This window comes from Mauremys mutica, chromosome 7 (genome assembly GCF_020497125.1).
Source record: "Mauremys mutica isolate MM-2020 ecotype Southern chromosome 7, ASM2049712v1, whole genome shotgun sequence".
Classification (NCBI taxonomy): Eukaryota; Metazoa; Chordata; order Testudines; family Geoemydidae; genus Mauremys; species Mauremys mutica.
In genome coordinates this window covers 43,969,716-43,986,937 of record NC_059078.1, presented here as the reverse complement: position 1 = coordinate 43,986,937, position 17,222 = coordinate 43,969,716, and the positions used below count along the sequence as shown (strand labels likewise).

Genomic DNA, 17,222 nt, shown 5'->3' with positions numbered 1-17,222 from the left:
TACTAAGTCAATCTTCAATTGTAAACTTTTCAAAGAAAACCATAACGTTTTGTTCAGAGTTACGAACAACCTTCATTCCTGAGGTGTTCGTAACTCTGAGGTGCTACTGTATATCACTGTGCCTCCATCTGACTTACTCTTCCACTTTATAGAACCATTATTATTGTTTAGATCTGTGACTGGGAAAGGAAGGCTCGTAAGAGGTCACAGAAAATTCTTAAATATTCTGGGGAAAAGTTTATAGAGACTCATCTTTAAAAATCTATTTCAGCATCTAGGGAGGAAATAAGTCTTGAGGTATTACCGACATCACTTCTTTATCCTGCTATATTTTAAGCAACCCCCGCCCCCCTCCCTCCCTGCAAAAAAACCCCTGGTTTTGATGCTTTTCAGATCTTCAACTACATACACAAAAATGAATTTCTACTAATAAAAATTAGAAATAATGAATGTTCTAAAAATTCACCTGCAAATTCCATTCTGCCTGAATTTCACTGTGGGCAGTTTCCATGCTTCAGTTAGGCATTTATACAGACAGCCTCATTTAGAAGGTGATAACTGCAGCTTCAATTGATGTCAATGGGAGATGGAGGTACTCAGCACCTCTGAAAAGCAGGCCACTTGGGTATTTAATTTTAAACTACTTATATTGGAAAATTTTTGGTGGATGGATACACATTTGGGTGCACCGAGGCACACATTTTGCTGCCTCTTGAGGTGATTTGTGGACTATTAATATTTTCAAAGTTCAACAAGTTAATACAAAAGTGATAGAAAAGGAACTATTTACCAGCCACAGACTACCTACACATATGTAAAACTGGTGAGAAAAATCTGACTCAAAACATTGGCTTGGGGGAAAAAAGATTTTGAAAGTTCATCATTATGAAGATGTGACAGCTATAAAGATATAGCCAGAGTGCTACATGTTTAAATGGTCAACTTAGAAAAGACAACTACAGCAAATTTTATTCCACCTCTCCTAAGCTTCATATACGTATGTAATGGAGCTCTGAACAAAGTGTGTGTGTGTGTCTGGGTGGGAAACGGGAGGGGGTAGTCCTCTTGTTAGTCTAGTGTGTGTTTTAGAAATAGCATTTTTGTGTGGCTGAACTGTTATCCTAAAAGATATTACCTCATCCATCTTGTCACTCATCCTACCTTTTTTTCCCCCCCCTTTTTTAAATGCACACTTTTATAAAGCAAAAGAACTGCTCTAGAAGGCAATGGTAAAAGTCAACCAACAACTGTAAAAGAAAGTAAGTTCACAGAACTACTGTATTAACAAAATCTGAATTCAGTTGTAATACAAGTTGTTTAATAGAGTCTGGTTAAGCTTGTCTTCAGTTAACTTACATGATAAGGTTACTTGGGTCAAGACATTATCTTGACCACAACAGGGCACCCACTGTTTACACTGATGAAGTGGGAAGCAGAATTAGAAGACACTTTAGGCCATATCTAAACTAGGAGTGTTTTGCCAGTAAAGCAATACTATACCTGCAATGTGTTCATAGCCCCGCCCCCAGCAAAACATGCTACACTGGAAAAGGGCAGTTTTGCTGATATAACTGCAGTTCCATCAGGGGCTTTCGCCAGCACAGCTATGTTGGTCAGAGATCACACCTCTTCACATCCCTGACAAACACTGATATGCTAGTAGAAGTTTAAATCATAACCATGGCCTTAATAAAAGTTTGCAAGCATACTGATGAATGCTTGCATTAATGAACTCATTAATGAATACCAAGATGCATGTACAGTCAACATAACAAAGTTGCTACATTTACTGACTCAGCCCTACACTGACTCTTGACATCAAAGATCACCCAGTTAAAGTATCGAATCCCATAACAAAGATCAAATAGACAGGATGTACCTCAGGAGCATTAAAGCAATCCACTTCCAATAACTGTCAGACTACCAAGGGTCTGATTCCTTATCAAGTTCAGTCCTATAGAAAGTGTGCTATTCTAACTTGGATTGAATCAGTACTGTACTCTCAATAAGCTCAGTTAATGCTATAACCTTAACATGCTAGAAATTAAAATTCATAGTTCACATTTTTAGAATCTGGATACCTGAACTCTTACTGAGGGATCTGATTGCTAAGTATTATTTTCAAAACACACAGAATAGACTTTGCAAAGGCTAAAAAACTTTACTGTATATAAAAAGAAAAAGAAAGCATGATCTGAATTTTAATATGTTTTCTAGTGTTTCACACTTCTGCAGCACTTATCTACCTATCTTGAGGTTTCAAAGGACTTTGTGAACATCCATGAATATAGCTTATCTGTTTGTTCAAAATTTTGAACAAACTGGAGTGGGGGGAATTCTGCAAACTTTTAATTAAAGTTTCCCTTGCTTTTTGAGCAGCTTTATTCACGAATAGAGACTCAACAATCTTATTAAGCAGGTAAATATCCTTATTTTATAAGTGAGGAAACAGGCATAAAGAGATTAAGGGTCAGATCCTTGGCCTCTGGCCACAAACCACACAGCACAAAGGAGGGAGAAGGGCATTAGGTGGCAGATAGGGAAGTGCAGATGGAAAGCTTTACGTGTCCTTTGCACCTAACGGGAATGGTGCAATAACAGATTTGCATATGTCCTGTTATCATACTCAGCCTTCCTGTCTGGAGTGCTGTGCAATGAGTGCTGCACTCCAAGATGGCTATACTGCATGGTGATGGGAGTTGAGTGCAGTGGGTAAGGGTCGTAGTTTTCAGGGCTGGGTGGTGAAGCTACAGATGTTGGAGGCAGCTGGTGGTGAGAAGAACCCGGATGTTGGAGGAAGTGGGTTGGAGGTGATATGGGGGCACCAGGGAAAGAGTTATGGGATAAGGGCTGCGGGGGGTGGGGGTGGGAGGCACAGTAGTGCTCCGCCTGCATGGCTACAAGCGCCTGGATCGAGTCTACTTGGCACTCCATGATGCTTATCAGCCGATCGGTGCCTTGCTGCTGGAGCTCCGTGCTTTTGTGCCTACGATCCGCATTCTGCTGGCAGATCCTCCTTTCACTCTCCCTCCACTCCTGAGCTTTTAGATTCTCATTAAGTGACTGCTGCATTACTTCATGCAGCATGTCTTCTTTGCAGTTTTTCGGCTGGTGATAACACAGAAGGCTGAGATCTCAAGGTTGCATCTGTAAAGGCAAAATGCAACACTTAACAGAGACAGCATTGTTCACACCAGACAGAGCAATGATCCTCCCCATACTTAAGGGCAAGCACAGTCTACACAATAGCATAATTTGCCTATCCCAAAGCGAGTGCACATAACCCACAGGAGCCCCAAAATGGTGAGTAAGCACAGGGGCAAGGGGAACTGATTGCTTCACAGCTGTACTGTCCTCTGGTTTCTATGCCTTGGTAGGGTGACCAGATATCCCGATTTTATAGGGACAATCCTGATTTTTGGGTCTTTTTCTTATATAGGCTCCTATTACCCCCCTACCTCCTGTCCCGATTTTTCACACTTGCTGTCTGGTCACCCTATACTGAACACAGTCCCCACATTTTCCACAGAAGTTCGTCCTGGAAGATATCTCACTGCTGAGGGTGACCTGGGAAGCAAGGGAAGGTCTTCTACTACAATGCGGCTTCCACTCTGGCTCATATGCAGTTTGCCTGTGTGCAATGGTCCCCTCGACCCTCACGGCACAGTGGTGTGGACATGTTAGCCTGACTGGTACAAGGACCACAGTGGCTCTCCTGAGAAACCTGCGCAAGCGCATTGCCCAAGTTCTGGATAAGACCTTCGAAGAGATCACTGAGGCCGATTACCGCGATGTGAGAGAGCACATCAACGCCCTATTCCGCATCTAGGCATCCATTCAGCCCTATCCTGCCTCGCCCCAAGAGCCCGCACTGAATAACTTCCTTCCCAAAATAAAAACTGCTTACCCCGGGCACCTCCTCTGGTGTTTGTCCTTCCCCAAGCACCAGCTGCCACGACTGGCTACCTTCCTCCTGGCAGCATGCATCTAGGAATGCCGAGGTATCTTCCTCCTCAGCACCCTCGCTCCTGCTTCGCTCCTCCTCCTCCCTTGTTGGACTGGGCTCTGAAGTGTCCATGGTGGTACTCGGAGTGAGGTGGGGTCGCCCCCAAGTATCGCATCCAGCTCTTTGTAGAAACGGCAGGTCACGGGGGCAGCACTGGAGAGGCGGTTTGCCTCGCAGGCTTTGCGGTAGGAATTCCGCAGCTCCTTCACTTTAACCCTGCACTGCAGTGTGTCCCGGTCATGGCCCCTTTCCATCATAGAATCATAGAATCGGAAGGGACCTCAGGAGGTCATCTAGTCCAAGCCCCTGCTCAAAGCAGGACCAAACCCAACTAAATCATCCCAGCCAGGGCTTTGTCAAGCCTGACCTTAAAAACCTCTAAGGGGGGAGGGATAGCTCAGTGATTTGAGCATTGGCCTGCTAAACCCAGGGTTGTGAGTTCAATCCTTGAGGGGGCCACTTAGGGATCTGGGACAAAAATTGGTCCTGCTAGTGAAGGCAGGGGGCTGGACTCAATGACCTTTCAAGGTCCCTTCCAGTTCTAGGAGACTGGTATATCTCCAATTATTACCTATCGTGTCCCTTGATATGCGCCCGAAGGTATCGTAATTCCTACGGCTGGAGCGCAGCTGGTCCTGGACAGCTTCCTCCCCTCCCCCCAAACACTGATGAGGTCCAGCACCTCGCCATTGCTCTATACTGGTGCATGGAGGCATGGTCAACTACAAAGATTCGCTGAGAGCGCTCCACGCCTGGCTGAGCAAACAGGAAGAGGATTTTCAAAAATTCCCAGAGAATTTAAAGGGCAGGTCTGACAGTTGGTCACCTGAGGGCAGGGCAGTAGAGTTCAAAGTGATGACCAGAGTGGCTAGAACAGGCATCGTGGGACACTTCTGGAGGCCGATCAGAGCGCATTAACAGCTCCAGCGGTGGCGCATCAAACGTTATTCCACTCACCGAGGCGGATTACCAGGAGTGCTCTAGCTGCGAAGTCACAGCGCTCTACGTGCCTTGCCAGTGTGGACGTGTCGTGAGTTAGCACACACTGGGCTGCTTTAATGCACTCTAACTCACAAGTGTAGCCATGCCCTAAGTTATGTGAAATGCCTAAGGGACCAAAACTGCAGCCAGATAATGGAATAGCATGGGAGGAGGAAGGGACTTTCCGCTAGTTAAGTTTTCTGTCCAGGCAGCAGGGGGTGGCTGGCATAGGAGTCTCTACACCTGCACTGATGCCCCACCCAGGGCCAGATATACAGGCTCTACACCTCAGATTCCAGCAATGATGTGGCACAATGTCACCACATTCAACACCGGGATCTGCTGTAAATGATTTACTCACCACCACCCAGGAAGTCAGGGGAGAACCCAGGCATCCCCTCCCACCCCACACTGCCCCTGAGCCCTGTGCCCCAAGAGACTCTTTACTGTAATCAAGACAGTGTTTGTAAAACATAACATAATTCTAATAATATTTTCTGCCAATTCTTTTGCAGTCCATCATGCAATTTTCCCCTTCGGAGCACACCTGGGTCACTTTCAAATACTTTGCATCCCAAGAACTGCAGCTCCTATTTCCCAGAATACAGCTCCCTTAGAGCACGTTCTCACAGCAAAGACAATTCACTGGCACACTGCATAGGGAAATAAAGGGACTGGGCAGATCACACTATCACAGAAGGTGCTGAGATCCAGAGTTAATACTGAAGTGCTCAAGAGTCTCTAGATCATTCCATTACTACCAGCTGGAGATGAGGTCACCTCCTGATAACCAAGGAGATAGGAAAATCCAAAGACCAGCAAAATACAAAACAAAAACAAAAACAAAAACAACAAAAAACCATTCTCCACTGCTCTAAAATGTATGTGATCAACAAGTCTTCCATTGGCAAGACAGCTTTTCAGGTGTGCTAACTCAAAGAAACCCTAAACATTAATGGTACTGGAAAGAAAAAAGGCGAAGAAGGAAGGAGTTGAGAAACAAAGAGCTCTTACGTGTTTAAAAGACCCATGGGGGGCTGCAGTTGCTCCAGTGTCTTCTAGATACTCATCCCAATTGAATTCTGCTTCTTCCACACCAGACCCAGCATCTAGAATAGAACAAACAACATCAGCCTAGTATCTGACATGGATGTAGTACCTCTCAGAGAGTCTGTTACTTGATTTATGGCTTTAACCACCAAATTCTAAATATATTTTTGGTTTCTCTTCATCCAATACCTTTTAACACAGTTTCTATTGTGAATGCATTAATGGTAAAGATCAAATGACAAGTCTGTGCCCAGTGAAAAGTAACTTGTAAATTGCAAGGGAATCAGTAGCAGTAGGTGTGGATTTATAGAGGGACTGGTAAAAGGTGGAGATATACCTATCTCATAGAACCTGAAAGGTCACTGAGTCCAGCCCCCTGCCTTCACTAGCAGGACCAAGTACTGATTTTTGCCCCAGATCCCTAACCCTAAGGGGCCCCTCAAGGACTGAACTTACAATTCTGAGTTTAGCAGGCCAATGCTCAAACCACTGAGCTATCCCTCCTCCCTTATTTAGTTAGCTAATAAACGTACTGATCTGCTAGCAATTTTCTAGGCAAGCTTGCAAATGGAGCAGATACCAGGAGAAAATTAAAGGGATTCTAAATAAGTTTGATTTTTGTATCAGAAACACTAATAGGCAAAGGGGTTGCAGTAGGCACTCTGCAACTGGACTTTACAAAGCATCTGATGAGGTGCTTCAACGAACTCTGATTTGGCAGAGATTCAACCATGGGCCTTGATATGAGCACTATCAGATGGACTGAAAACTAGCTGGAGAAGGATACAGAAGCTATCAGGTAAAGTAAAGTATGAAATGCTCCAGGGCTTGGTGTTATGTCTGATTTTGAACAACATCTTTATCAGTGATTGGGAATTTAGGCAAAAAGGCATCATTTATCAACACTAGCAAGGACAACAGGTTTTCAAATGGATTGAAAAATTAAAATGGAGCTGGGCAAATAATAAAATGGTAATTACTCTTACCTTCAATTAATGGGCATATTTAGGCAAGCTCTAGATAAAAATACCGAGAATGTAAAAGGAGCCTCACTCCATAAAAGAGCCTGGAGAAGAAAATAATCCAAACCATTGATATTCATTGATTTAGAGAGTTACATTTACATCTGGCACTATTGTGATTACTGCTTTCAAACTACTACGCATTTCTAAAGTGCCAACAACAGTTTACAGACAGAAAAAACAGATGAGAGTTTGCAAAAAAACATATGTACATGTAATTTGATTCTGGGCTGCATGCTAAAGCCCTCATGTGATAGGGAGGCTACAGGCCCTTTCCATGGGACATTAGTGAAGCAGCACTGCAATACCTAACAGGATCCTGAAAGACTGCTGGGTGGTTGGACCTTTGATCCACATTGGTGACCCTAGTCCAACCGTCTAAATTTTTCTAGGATACAAGAGCAGACATGGAAGGGTTCAGTGTAGAGTACATGGAGCGGGGATCCAGAATAGATGAAGCACTAAAATGGGAGACAACAAGCAGAGTTTACAAACTAAGGACACTTACACTTCCAAATGAGAGGGACTTTAAATTCACAGCATTAGTTAATCTAGTTTAATTTTCCTGAGTGGGGACAAGCCCTCAACTAAGAGTGTCCTTCACTTTGGACTGTTTGGTACACCTCAGCAGGGGCGGCTCTAGGCACCAGCAAACCAAGCTGTTGCCTAGGGCGGCCAAATCTAGGGGGCGGCAGGCTGGGCCGGTGGACCTGCCGCAGTCATGCCTGCGGAAGGTCCACCGGAGCCGCGGACGAGCGGACCTGCCGCAGGCATGACTGCGGAGGGGGCGCTCGTCCCGCGGCTCGGCTGGACCTCCCGCAGGCATGACTGCGGCAGCTCAAGCGGAGCCGCCGGACCCGCGAACCGTCCGCAGCCGTGCCCGCGGGAGGTCCGCTCGTCCCGGGGCTCCGGTGGACCTGCCGCGGGAGCTCAACCGGAGCCGCGGGAAGAGGGGACCCGCCGCGGGACCAAGGAAGGGCGGCGCAGCACACCGCGCTGCTTGGGGCAGCCTATTTTCTAGAGCCACCCCTGCACCTCAGAGACACAAGGTGGGTGAGGTAATATCTTTTATCAGACCAACTTCTGAGAAAAACTTTCAAGCTTACACAGAACTGACCTGAAGAGCTCTGTAAGCTCAAGAGTTTGTCTCTCTCGTCAACAGAAGTTGGTCCAATAAAAGATACTACCTCACCAACCTTGTCTCTCTAACATCTAACAGTTACAACACTGGAAACAACAACAGTGGTACGCCTCATGCAAGGGAAGATCTGGAATGTTTTGTTGGTGTACAGGCTGTTCACATCTTTGGCAAAGGAGAATTCATACTGATGCAGGCACTCAGAACAAGACAGAATTCTAGATGCATCCAGCCTTAACGACGCCAAGTTAGGGAGTATTCAGAAGGTAGCAAGACATGTGATGCATGGTCTTGAAAGGAAAAATTCAAAGACTGAAATGAATATTGATTGAGTAAACAGTGACTGAAGAGGGGAGGGAGAAGCATCAAGGAAATGTAAGTGTGTCAACACCTAGGAGAGAGAACAAAGGAATTAAGAGTGGTTTCAGGAGTATGGCTTGATACACCATCCAAGATGAGTCACAGGAAACACTGCCTAGTCATGAAGTCTGTTTGACAATGGAACGGCATCTTCAGAGAAGCAGGGAAGTCCCATTGCTAGAGGCATTTTAAAACCAGAATGGGCAAGAAACACTTGAGTACTTGTAACGAACACTGCACTGGTAAAGGAATGACAAGATGACTAATACAGTAAGTAGGACCTTCCTATCTCCAGTTTTATAACTGATTATATAAACTGAATACCATGGTTACCTTTTATAAAGTAACTAAAAGAACATCAGGGAATTTTATATCTAGTTTGTAAACTAAATGCACAGGAAGAAATATAATTTAGTACCTAGTTGTTACAACAAATATTACTTGTTTGGTAAATTCTGGGTGGGCCTCATTAAGGTTCTTTAGCACTAAGTATTTCCACACATTCAGCCCTTTTAAACCATCTCATCTAACCCATTTACATCATCATCTTATCATACCCTTCTGCCCTGAAAGCCCACACAGATTCACTTCTTAAGCAATTTTTGATCATTCAAACATGAAAAGGCATAGGCTTGTCCAAAATGGAAAGCACAAAGAATATAACAATAAAATCTTCAGTCTAACTATGAGGTTCATTTTTTCTGAACTGAATAATAGTGTTAAGGGAGATGTTGAAAGGGTGGTCCTTTGTTTTAAAGCGCTTTAGTGGTAGGTATTCTACAGTGCTAGAAAGTGGGATTTCTTCCAGGTTTAGTAAAGCACATCTCATTTGTTGATTGCACTTATTTGTTAATGGCAATACCTGCTCCAAAGGAACCTACCCCCAATCCAATTTTGATAATGGAAATAATCATAAGCTGGTCATATTGACCCTTGAGAAGCTTTAGAGTTCAAAATGCTCAGACACTGAATATGAACTCAGTGGGGAAATGGGGTCATGGTTACTGGGTGAACCTTTAGGTGACAGGCCTAGCTTCTTACCCCCATATTGGGTGGAACCAAGGGGCCCAACTACTCAGACTGGATCTCTGGGCTACACCTGATTACCAAGCATATTATAACACAGGTCCAACTCAGTTTTGGTACCTGTACGAGTTTCCCTGAAGGAGGTTATGAGAGCATAAGTTTGCAGTGATACAGAAATGGTATCTACAAAAAGCATTATTTATTAATCTCTCAAAAGGTACAAAGCACAAATAGCTGGGGGAAGCACTCGGCATCTGTCTCCCTGTGTGACTTTTTCTTCCTGTCAGCTTTTCATTGACACAGTGGCGAGCATCTCCCAGCTCACCCAAAATCCTTCCCTTTCCCAGGGTCTTTGAGAGTTTAGAATTCCCTTTGATCCCAGACAACCTTGGGAAGAGTAAAACTAGCCTGGCTGGACTCAGTTTCTTCCCCTTCAGTGGCCCAGCCACTGTTATCTGAATGGAAGATGTGTACTGGAGGTTGCCTGAAGGTTGCCTGTGAATTTCCTTATTTACAGCCTCCTTTAATTTAAATATATAGCCAAGTAACCCTTCATAACCAAATAGAAGCCTGCAAAATATTTATTAAAAAACAACCCAGGGATTTCCCAGTTTGTCACAAATGGGTCCTTATTTTGAAGGCACTGGTTGAAACCTGTAGGCAAATTTCCACCACATGTGTCTGACGAAGTGGGTATTCACCCACGAAAGCTTATGCTCCAGTACGTCTGTTAGTCTATAAGGTGCCACAGGACTCTTTGTTGCTTTCTGTAGGCAATGGCTCCCATTTGAAGCCGGACTTAAAACAAACTGATTGCTTTGAGTATATTAGCCAATTTGAAAGTAAAGTGGTTTAACATGGGAATACTAGAAGGGTTTTGAGAATATGCAGCCACACTAAACTCACTGCTGAGCTGCTTGCAGCACCAAGTCTTCTATAATGATGATCATCAGATAACTGTCTAAGGGGCAGTTAAGCTCCTTAGAAGAGGCAGAGGTCACTTAACACACTGAAAGGGTCAATTAGTTTATGTTGCTACCTAATTATTACAAGGAACTCCAGGAAAGAAGCAGCGTTTGCCTGCTTTTCTAGGTATCATATGCCCACTATTACAGTGCTGTCAGAAACAGTTCTGAATGAATTGGAACTAAGAGTTATGTCTATTTTATTTTGCTAATATACATTGTCTGCTCAAAGCTGCATATGAGCTGTTCACTCATCACACCTGCAGTAGAAAACCAGAAGCTATTATCTTCTACATTTTTATATTATATCTCACCATTTTCAGCAATGTATAACAAGCACAAAAAATTACTGAAAATGAACTTTGGAATGTAATTACAAACTTTTACTCTCACTTTTGTGGAAGTGAGTTTAATACTTTCCCTCCAATTTTTATAACTAAAGCCTCAATGTTGTAATGCTTTAAACTCTAGTTCACCATGTGACAAATCTAGGGTGACCAGATGTCCCGATTTTATAGGGACAGTCCCGATATTTGGGGTTTTGTCTTATATAGGCGCCTATTGCCCCCACACCTCATCATGATTTTTCACACTTGGTCTCTGGTCGCCCTAGACAAATCTGTCTGCCTTGTACCCATGTACTGTCTTTCTACAGTGCTGAAGTTTCCAATTAATTTACTGTAGCTGTTACTGGGTGAATAAGAAACATGAAAAGCTTACTGAGTAATGTCCCCATGCTAAAGTGCCACATTATGTTAAATGGGGAGAAAGGTAACAATTTTGTTCCCCCCCGCAATAGATACATTATGCATGAATATATTCAGTGAACAAATGTCTTAATTTCTTCATTCAATTTCAGAGAATTCAGAAATACAGTAGAACCTCAGAGTTACGGACACCTCAGGAACAGAGGTTGTCTGTAACTATGAAATGTTCATAACACTAAATAAAGCACAGTTCAGACTCCAGCTCCAGCAGCTGACACTCCAGGCCAGCAACTCCCTCCTCAGCACTGGCAGCTCCTTTCCCAGGGATCGGACTCAGTTTGCAAGCTTGTTCCCCTCCCAGCCAAGGGAGGGGATGAAAACTGTGCAGACCCCAGCGCTGCTCCTGCTCGGCCAGCTCCAGCTGCCATGGGCTGGCAGCATCAGTATCTTCACCTCCTAGCTGTAAGTGACTGTCCCATGCATGGGCATGGGGATGAGGGTGGTAACAGGCAGCCCAGATGTGCCTACCTCTAAGAGGCAAGGTACAGTACAGTATTTGCTTTCTTTTGTCTCTTCTGCTGCTTGATTGCTTACTTCCGGTTCCACTTAGCGTCCAATTGACCGGTCAGTCTGCAACTCTGGTGTACATATCTTTGAGATTCTACTGTATTTAGTAAGTTTGGCTGAAGTCTGTCCCACTCTGAAGGCTTAAGGTAACAGGAAAGTCAAATGTCAGCATTCAGTTGCTGTTTTTATTTTTTGGCAAGGTAGTGATGACTGAGTAGGGCCTCATTTAAATTAAATATTTTGATCTAGTCAGTTGGAGCAGATAGGACCAGTTGAACTCAATTTGCATTTCGGGGTTTATTATTTAATGGGTTTATTATTTAATGTACTAATCAGTTTGAATTCAAACAATACAATAGAATCTTATTTATTTGTACTAATGGGTGATACCAACTGTGAAAAACTGAAAATCAGAAAGGTATTTAGGCATGGCTGCGCTCAGCATTGCAGTGCCTAACTGGTTTTAGAGCCTAAATTTCAGGAATTAGAAAAAGAAGTGGGAAAAGACAGCTTTTTTGGGGGCCAAATTATGTGTGTGGATTAGTAGTGTCAAATCAGCACAGTACTACTGTATATCACTTACTATCCAAAACTATTTGCATTAGTGTTGTATTCAGCATCAAATGTTTCCGCATTAATTCTGCTATCTCTTTGACTATCCATCCTGTGATACGACAGGAACATAGGAATATTGAATTCCATCACCTGACACTGTTAATATGTGAAGGTGGTGGTGAAATGTGACAGAGTTTCATTCAAGTGTTCCCACAGAACGAGTTCAACTACAGGTGCTCTGCTTTAAATGTGGACCTTTGCCCCATGTTAATTCTCATTGCCAATAATCTCCATGCATAATTAATGTGGTTTAGTTAGAAGACTGTCACACAGAGACAGTTAAGTACATCATACTACGGTGTGCAAGACCTGCAATTAAGGCTAACTTCAGACTCTCTCAGTCTGAAACCAAGTTCTAACAACCAGGTTTTTCAACCTGGTTTTAACTACAGTTAATCTCCTTAATCAATATAATCAGTTAGGCCATGATTAAGTGAAGTCAGGTTGGGATTCTGGTAGCTGAAAGACAAAGTGACAAGAGTAGGCATTGTCTTTTCCTCCTGTGGCATGGGATAACTGTCCACATTCACACACTGGAAAAGAGTTGCAGGAAAGAAAATAGCACAGAGGCTATTTTCAGTTATCTTAGAGGAGGAGAGGTAAAGGAGAAAGCAATTTTAAAAAGTCATACACAAGAAAAATTAAATCAGTCAAAGGAGAAGATGAGGGGGTAGTCCCAATAAAAATCTGTCACATGTATATTTATATTGTAGCATCCTACAGTTCATAAACTAACTCAATGTGCTATGAGTGCAGTAATGGGACTAGAGTGAGACTAAAACCAGTGTGATTGAACTACTGCGGTTAGCACATCTTGTTAGTTTTATTATTTGTTTTTTTGTGGAGGGGGGTGTAAAGATTTTAAATTAACTATTTTGTTAACACTTCTGAAGAGAGGACTAAGGTGGAAATGCCTTTTACAACAAGTGACTGAAGGAAGGTCCTGACAGAGATATTAATTCACTATATTCTGTTTATATTTTTCAAAAAAAGTAAATACAGTTGTAATTCTCAAGTAAATAGAGGTGGATAAGTAATGCATAAACAAACATCTCTTTACATTTTAAATAAATTTGCTTTGACTACGTGACCACGTTTGCATCTCGTATATTTATTTTGTGAGCATTCCAATAATTAGTGTATTAGCAAAAGTGTTCATTTAAAGTGAACTTCAAAAGTTGCATGTGAAAGTATTCATGGAAACTCAATTTGAAATTCATGCCAGAAATTTTCACATGCTTCCTGTATTCAAAACAATACTATGTGATTCAGACAAAATCACAACCAAGTAACATCTTGAATTTAGAATATCTGCAATTGAGCCATAGAGAATGATCTATGGAAAGACAAGTATCAGAGGGGTAGCCGTGTTAGTCTGGATCTGTAAAAGCAGCAAAGAGTCCTGTGGCACCTTATAGACTAAAAGACATTTTGGAGCATGATGCATCCGACGAAGTGGGTATTCACCCACGAAAGCTCATGCTCCAAAACGTCTGTTAGTCTATAAGGTGCCACAGGACTCTTTGCTGCTTCTATGGAAAGACAGAAGATTCAAGAAACAATGAACTGTTTACAGACATTCCATAAGTAGCAGAGGCTAATGACACTTACCTTTTTTTGCAAAATAAAAATCCAGTGTGTGCTGTGGTGCACAGACGTGGGTTTTTAACCTTTGTACAGCCTTAACATTTGTTACGATTTTTTTCAGAGTCGGATAACTATTTTTACCCTCTCCTTTTTGCACACACGACACATTTTTATCAAGTGCTTTAGAAATCTTTGGCTGCTACTGCAAAACTGGTTTATATATGCTGGGTAACACTAACCCCACTTCTGTGTTGCTCTTTTTTGCTCATCTAATATTTCGGAGGGAACAAGGTTGGCAGCAGGCTGTCTGTCTGTGACTATTTCTCAGAGAGCATGTTTCATGGTCAGGTAAAACATTTTTGCATGCATTGTATGTAGTCTTTTTATGCATTGCTTCAGTAGCAGTAACAGTAATTATACTTTCCTAAAGCAATGTAGGAAACTACAAATAGCAATGGTAGAGGGGAAATATTTTCTTTGGTACTTTTCCACTAGGCAAAGAGAAATGTAGAAGATAACCTGGTTCAGTGGTTTGACTATGGGACTAGAAATCAAGATTAAAGACTACCCAAAGCTCTTATTATTTTATTTGTATTAATATAGCTCCTAGAAGCCCTAGTCCAGGACCAGACATTGGTGACAGGTAGTGTACAAAGACAGAGGAAAAGGATGATCTTGGCCAAGGGTGTCAGAACAGGGGGTGGGAGAGGCTATGACTCCATCACTTTTAAAAGTGGGAGGGCTATGTATCTATATACGAAGCAAGATAAACTTAAAATATACTATCAATACAGATGACTTTAAATCTTATTAAAATATGTAGAATCTCTTTGGCCCATACAAGGTTGTGCTTAGGTTTGTGTGGCCCTCCTGTGTAATAAGGATGGGCACCACTGGTGTAGACACAGCCTAAGTACAAGACAAGAGACAACAGATGGGTACAGACAGACAAGGAAATGAGACAATATTGGTCTGTGTGATAGGCAATGATCTCAGCACACCAGTGGCCTAACTGCTGTCAAGTTTTTTGGTTTTTTTTGTAGGCATCATGGCAGAGGGCAGTTTTGAGGAGGAGTTTGAAGGAGGATAATGAGTGACTGAAGCATACCACTCAACTTTTGTAGTTCAGCTTATATAAAGGTAAACATTAAATAATTTTGAATTACTTCACAAGGGTATCGGGAGACTTACTTTATATTTGCAGTGTGCTTTAAGTGTGCAAAATATTTTTAAAATAATCGCTCTGCCCTTTTCACTCTCCCACCCCCAGATGACCCTTCTCTGTTCTAAATCGAAGCAACATATGTGAATAGCCCATATTTACAATACAAAGGAAAAGCTCACTTTTTAAAATATCATTTATTAACATAGGGCCAGATTATTGTTTCCTTGGTACTATTTAGGGAGTAAGGCACTACTGAATATGTGCAAGGAAATTGGAATCTATTCCATAGTAATTGCAATGTGAAACTACTCCCTTATACACAAAAATTTGGTCATGCACTTTTACTAAAAACATTTGCAGATCCTATTCAGTTTAGCTGTAACATCTCTGTGCAGAGAGAACCTCTAACTCTGGGGTTCATCAGTGGTACTACCTGCATCATGCTGCTGTTCTCCATTCATTTCCACAGCAATCCAGCAGTAATGCGCAGTAGCAGGAAGTCTTGGGAGCCAACCCTGTCACTGTCTGCTGCTCATGTGCTGTTTCCCACCTTTGCTTCTACAGACATCCAGGGAGTTCAAGCAAGAACACTAAAAAAAAAAAAAAAAAAAAAAAAAAAAAAAAAAAAAAAAAAAAAAAAAAAAAAAAAAAAAAAAGGAAGCTCAAACGCTTTTTTTTTTTTAAATCACTTTTTTTTCAGATGCAAGACAAGTGTTTAGCTTACTGCTGAGGAACAATAAAGGGGGAACTGTTCACTTTAATACATCTTTTCAGCTAGTGGTCCTTGTTTTTCTCATTAGTAAGGCCAGTTTGACATCATGAATTTTTGTTGCAATAACACATACAAAAAATCTGATCTCCAACCCACCTTCAAATGGATTACAAGAGCATGATAGATCCAGACAGCAGCATATGGTATGGGATTGAGCAAGAGATATAAACTAGCAGCACAGTTTTTTTTTTTTTTTTTAAAGCTACAACTGTTTATCAAACCATACATATCACACCTATAATACAGCTCAACGCCTCTCCTTTTTCCGATGAAATGGCTAGGCAGGGCCATCTTTTGTCAGTTTCTTGGCTTTGATACCTAGATTGCCAACCACCTCAAGCCAATTCCCATTTTATTGATAGGAAACTGAGTGGGTGAGTGACTTACCCACAGTCACACAGAAAGTCTGTTGCAGATCAGGAACTTGAACCCAGGTCTTCCATGTCCCAGGTCAGTGCCCTAACAAAAGGCCATTCTTCCTCCCTCTGATCACAACTATACAAGTGAAATGGACAAGTAACACCACTTAAGTCAGTGTAACTGAGATCAGAATCTGGCCCACTATATGTCCTTTTAAGGATATTTATTTTGAACATTTTAGCAACACACCTTTCATAAGTCTTCAAGGGATTCAGCAATGCTGGTCTTCTGTCACTTTAGGAGCTACAATGTTATTAAAACAAAAAAACTGGTTAAAGACCTTAGCCAATGAGCCATCACTTCCTCACTTTAACAGGATCAACAGAAATAAAACTAGCAAAGCCATCTTGCTGCCAATAATCAATTACGTTTGTCTATTACCTGAATACTGTGCCTTTTTATACAAATTTAAAAAACGGTTACATTTCCATGCACCAGGATGGAGTACTTAATTGCCTTTCCATGTATATTCTTTTACTAGATCATTTTTAATGATTTTATTATCCTCCTTTATATTTGATGGTATTTCTTTAGCAATTCATTATTATATTTCACTTTGTGATGCACAAAAAATATAACTTTAAAATATTAATTTGAGAGGGATCTGGTGACCTGAAACAGATTTGCTCAGCTCTGTGCATGGAAAGTTAATATATTTTATTTTTCTGCTAGGGTGCTTCCAGGAGTACTCATTTTCATAAAAAGCCTAGATTACCATTCTCAAAAGCTTAGAATACTACTGTTATATTTATCAGTGACTGGGAAGCCATCCAATAAAGTACTAATTTCTGAAGAGAGAGGTGTCAAACTTCTCAAAACATGACAAACTTTTGTCTCGCCT

At 41.9% G+C, this 17,222-nt stretch overlaps 1 protein-coding gene across 3 annotated transcripts in view; it reads right to left on the bottom strand.

Moving 5' to 3' along the window:
* Positions 1-17,222, bottom strand: part of SFMBT1 (Scm like with four mbt domains 1) — a 138,240-nt gene that overhangs the window by 53,443 nt on the left and 67,575 nt on the right. For 2 of the 3 annotated variants that reach the window (XM_045025115.1, XR_006581206.1), the window contains exons 2-4: positions 16,571-16,624; positions 15,623-15,779; positions 6,002-6,096 (exon numbers count right to left, since the gene is read on the bottom strand). In XM_045025115.1, coding sequence (XP_044881050.1) covers positions 6,002-6,096; positions 15,623-15,650 — 123 coding nt within the window. In that variant the 5' untranslated portion in view covers positions 15,651-15,779; positions 16,571-16,624. Of the gene's footprint in view, positions 1-6,001; positions 6,097-15,622; positions 15,780-16,348; positions 16,457-16,570; positions 16,625-17,222 lie in introns of all 3 variants that reach the window. The other variant, XM_045025116.1, reaches the window with a different exon arrangement.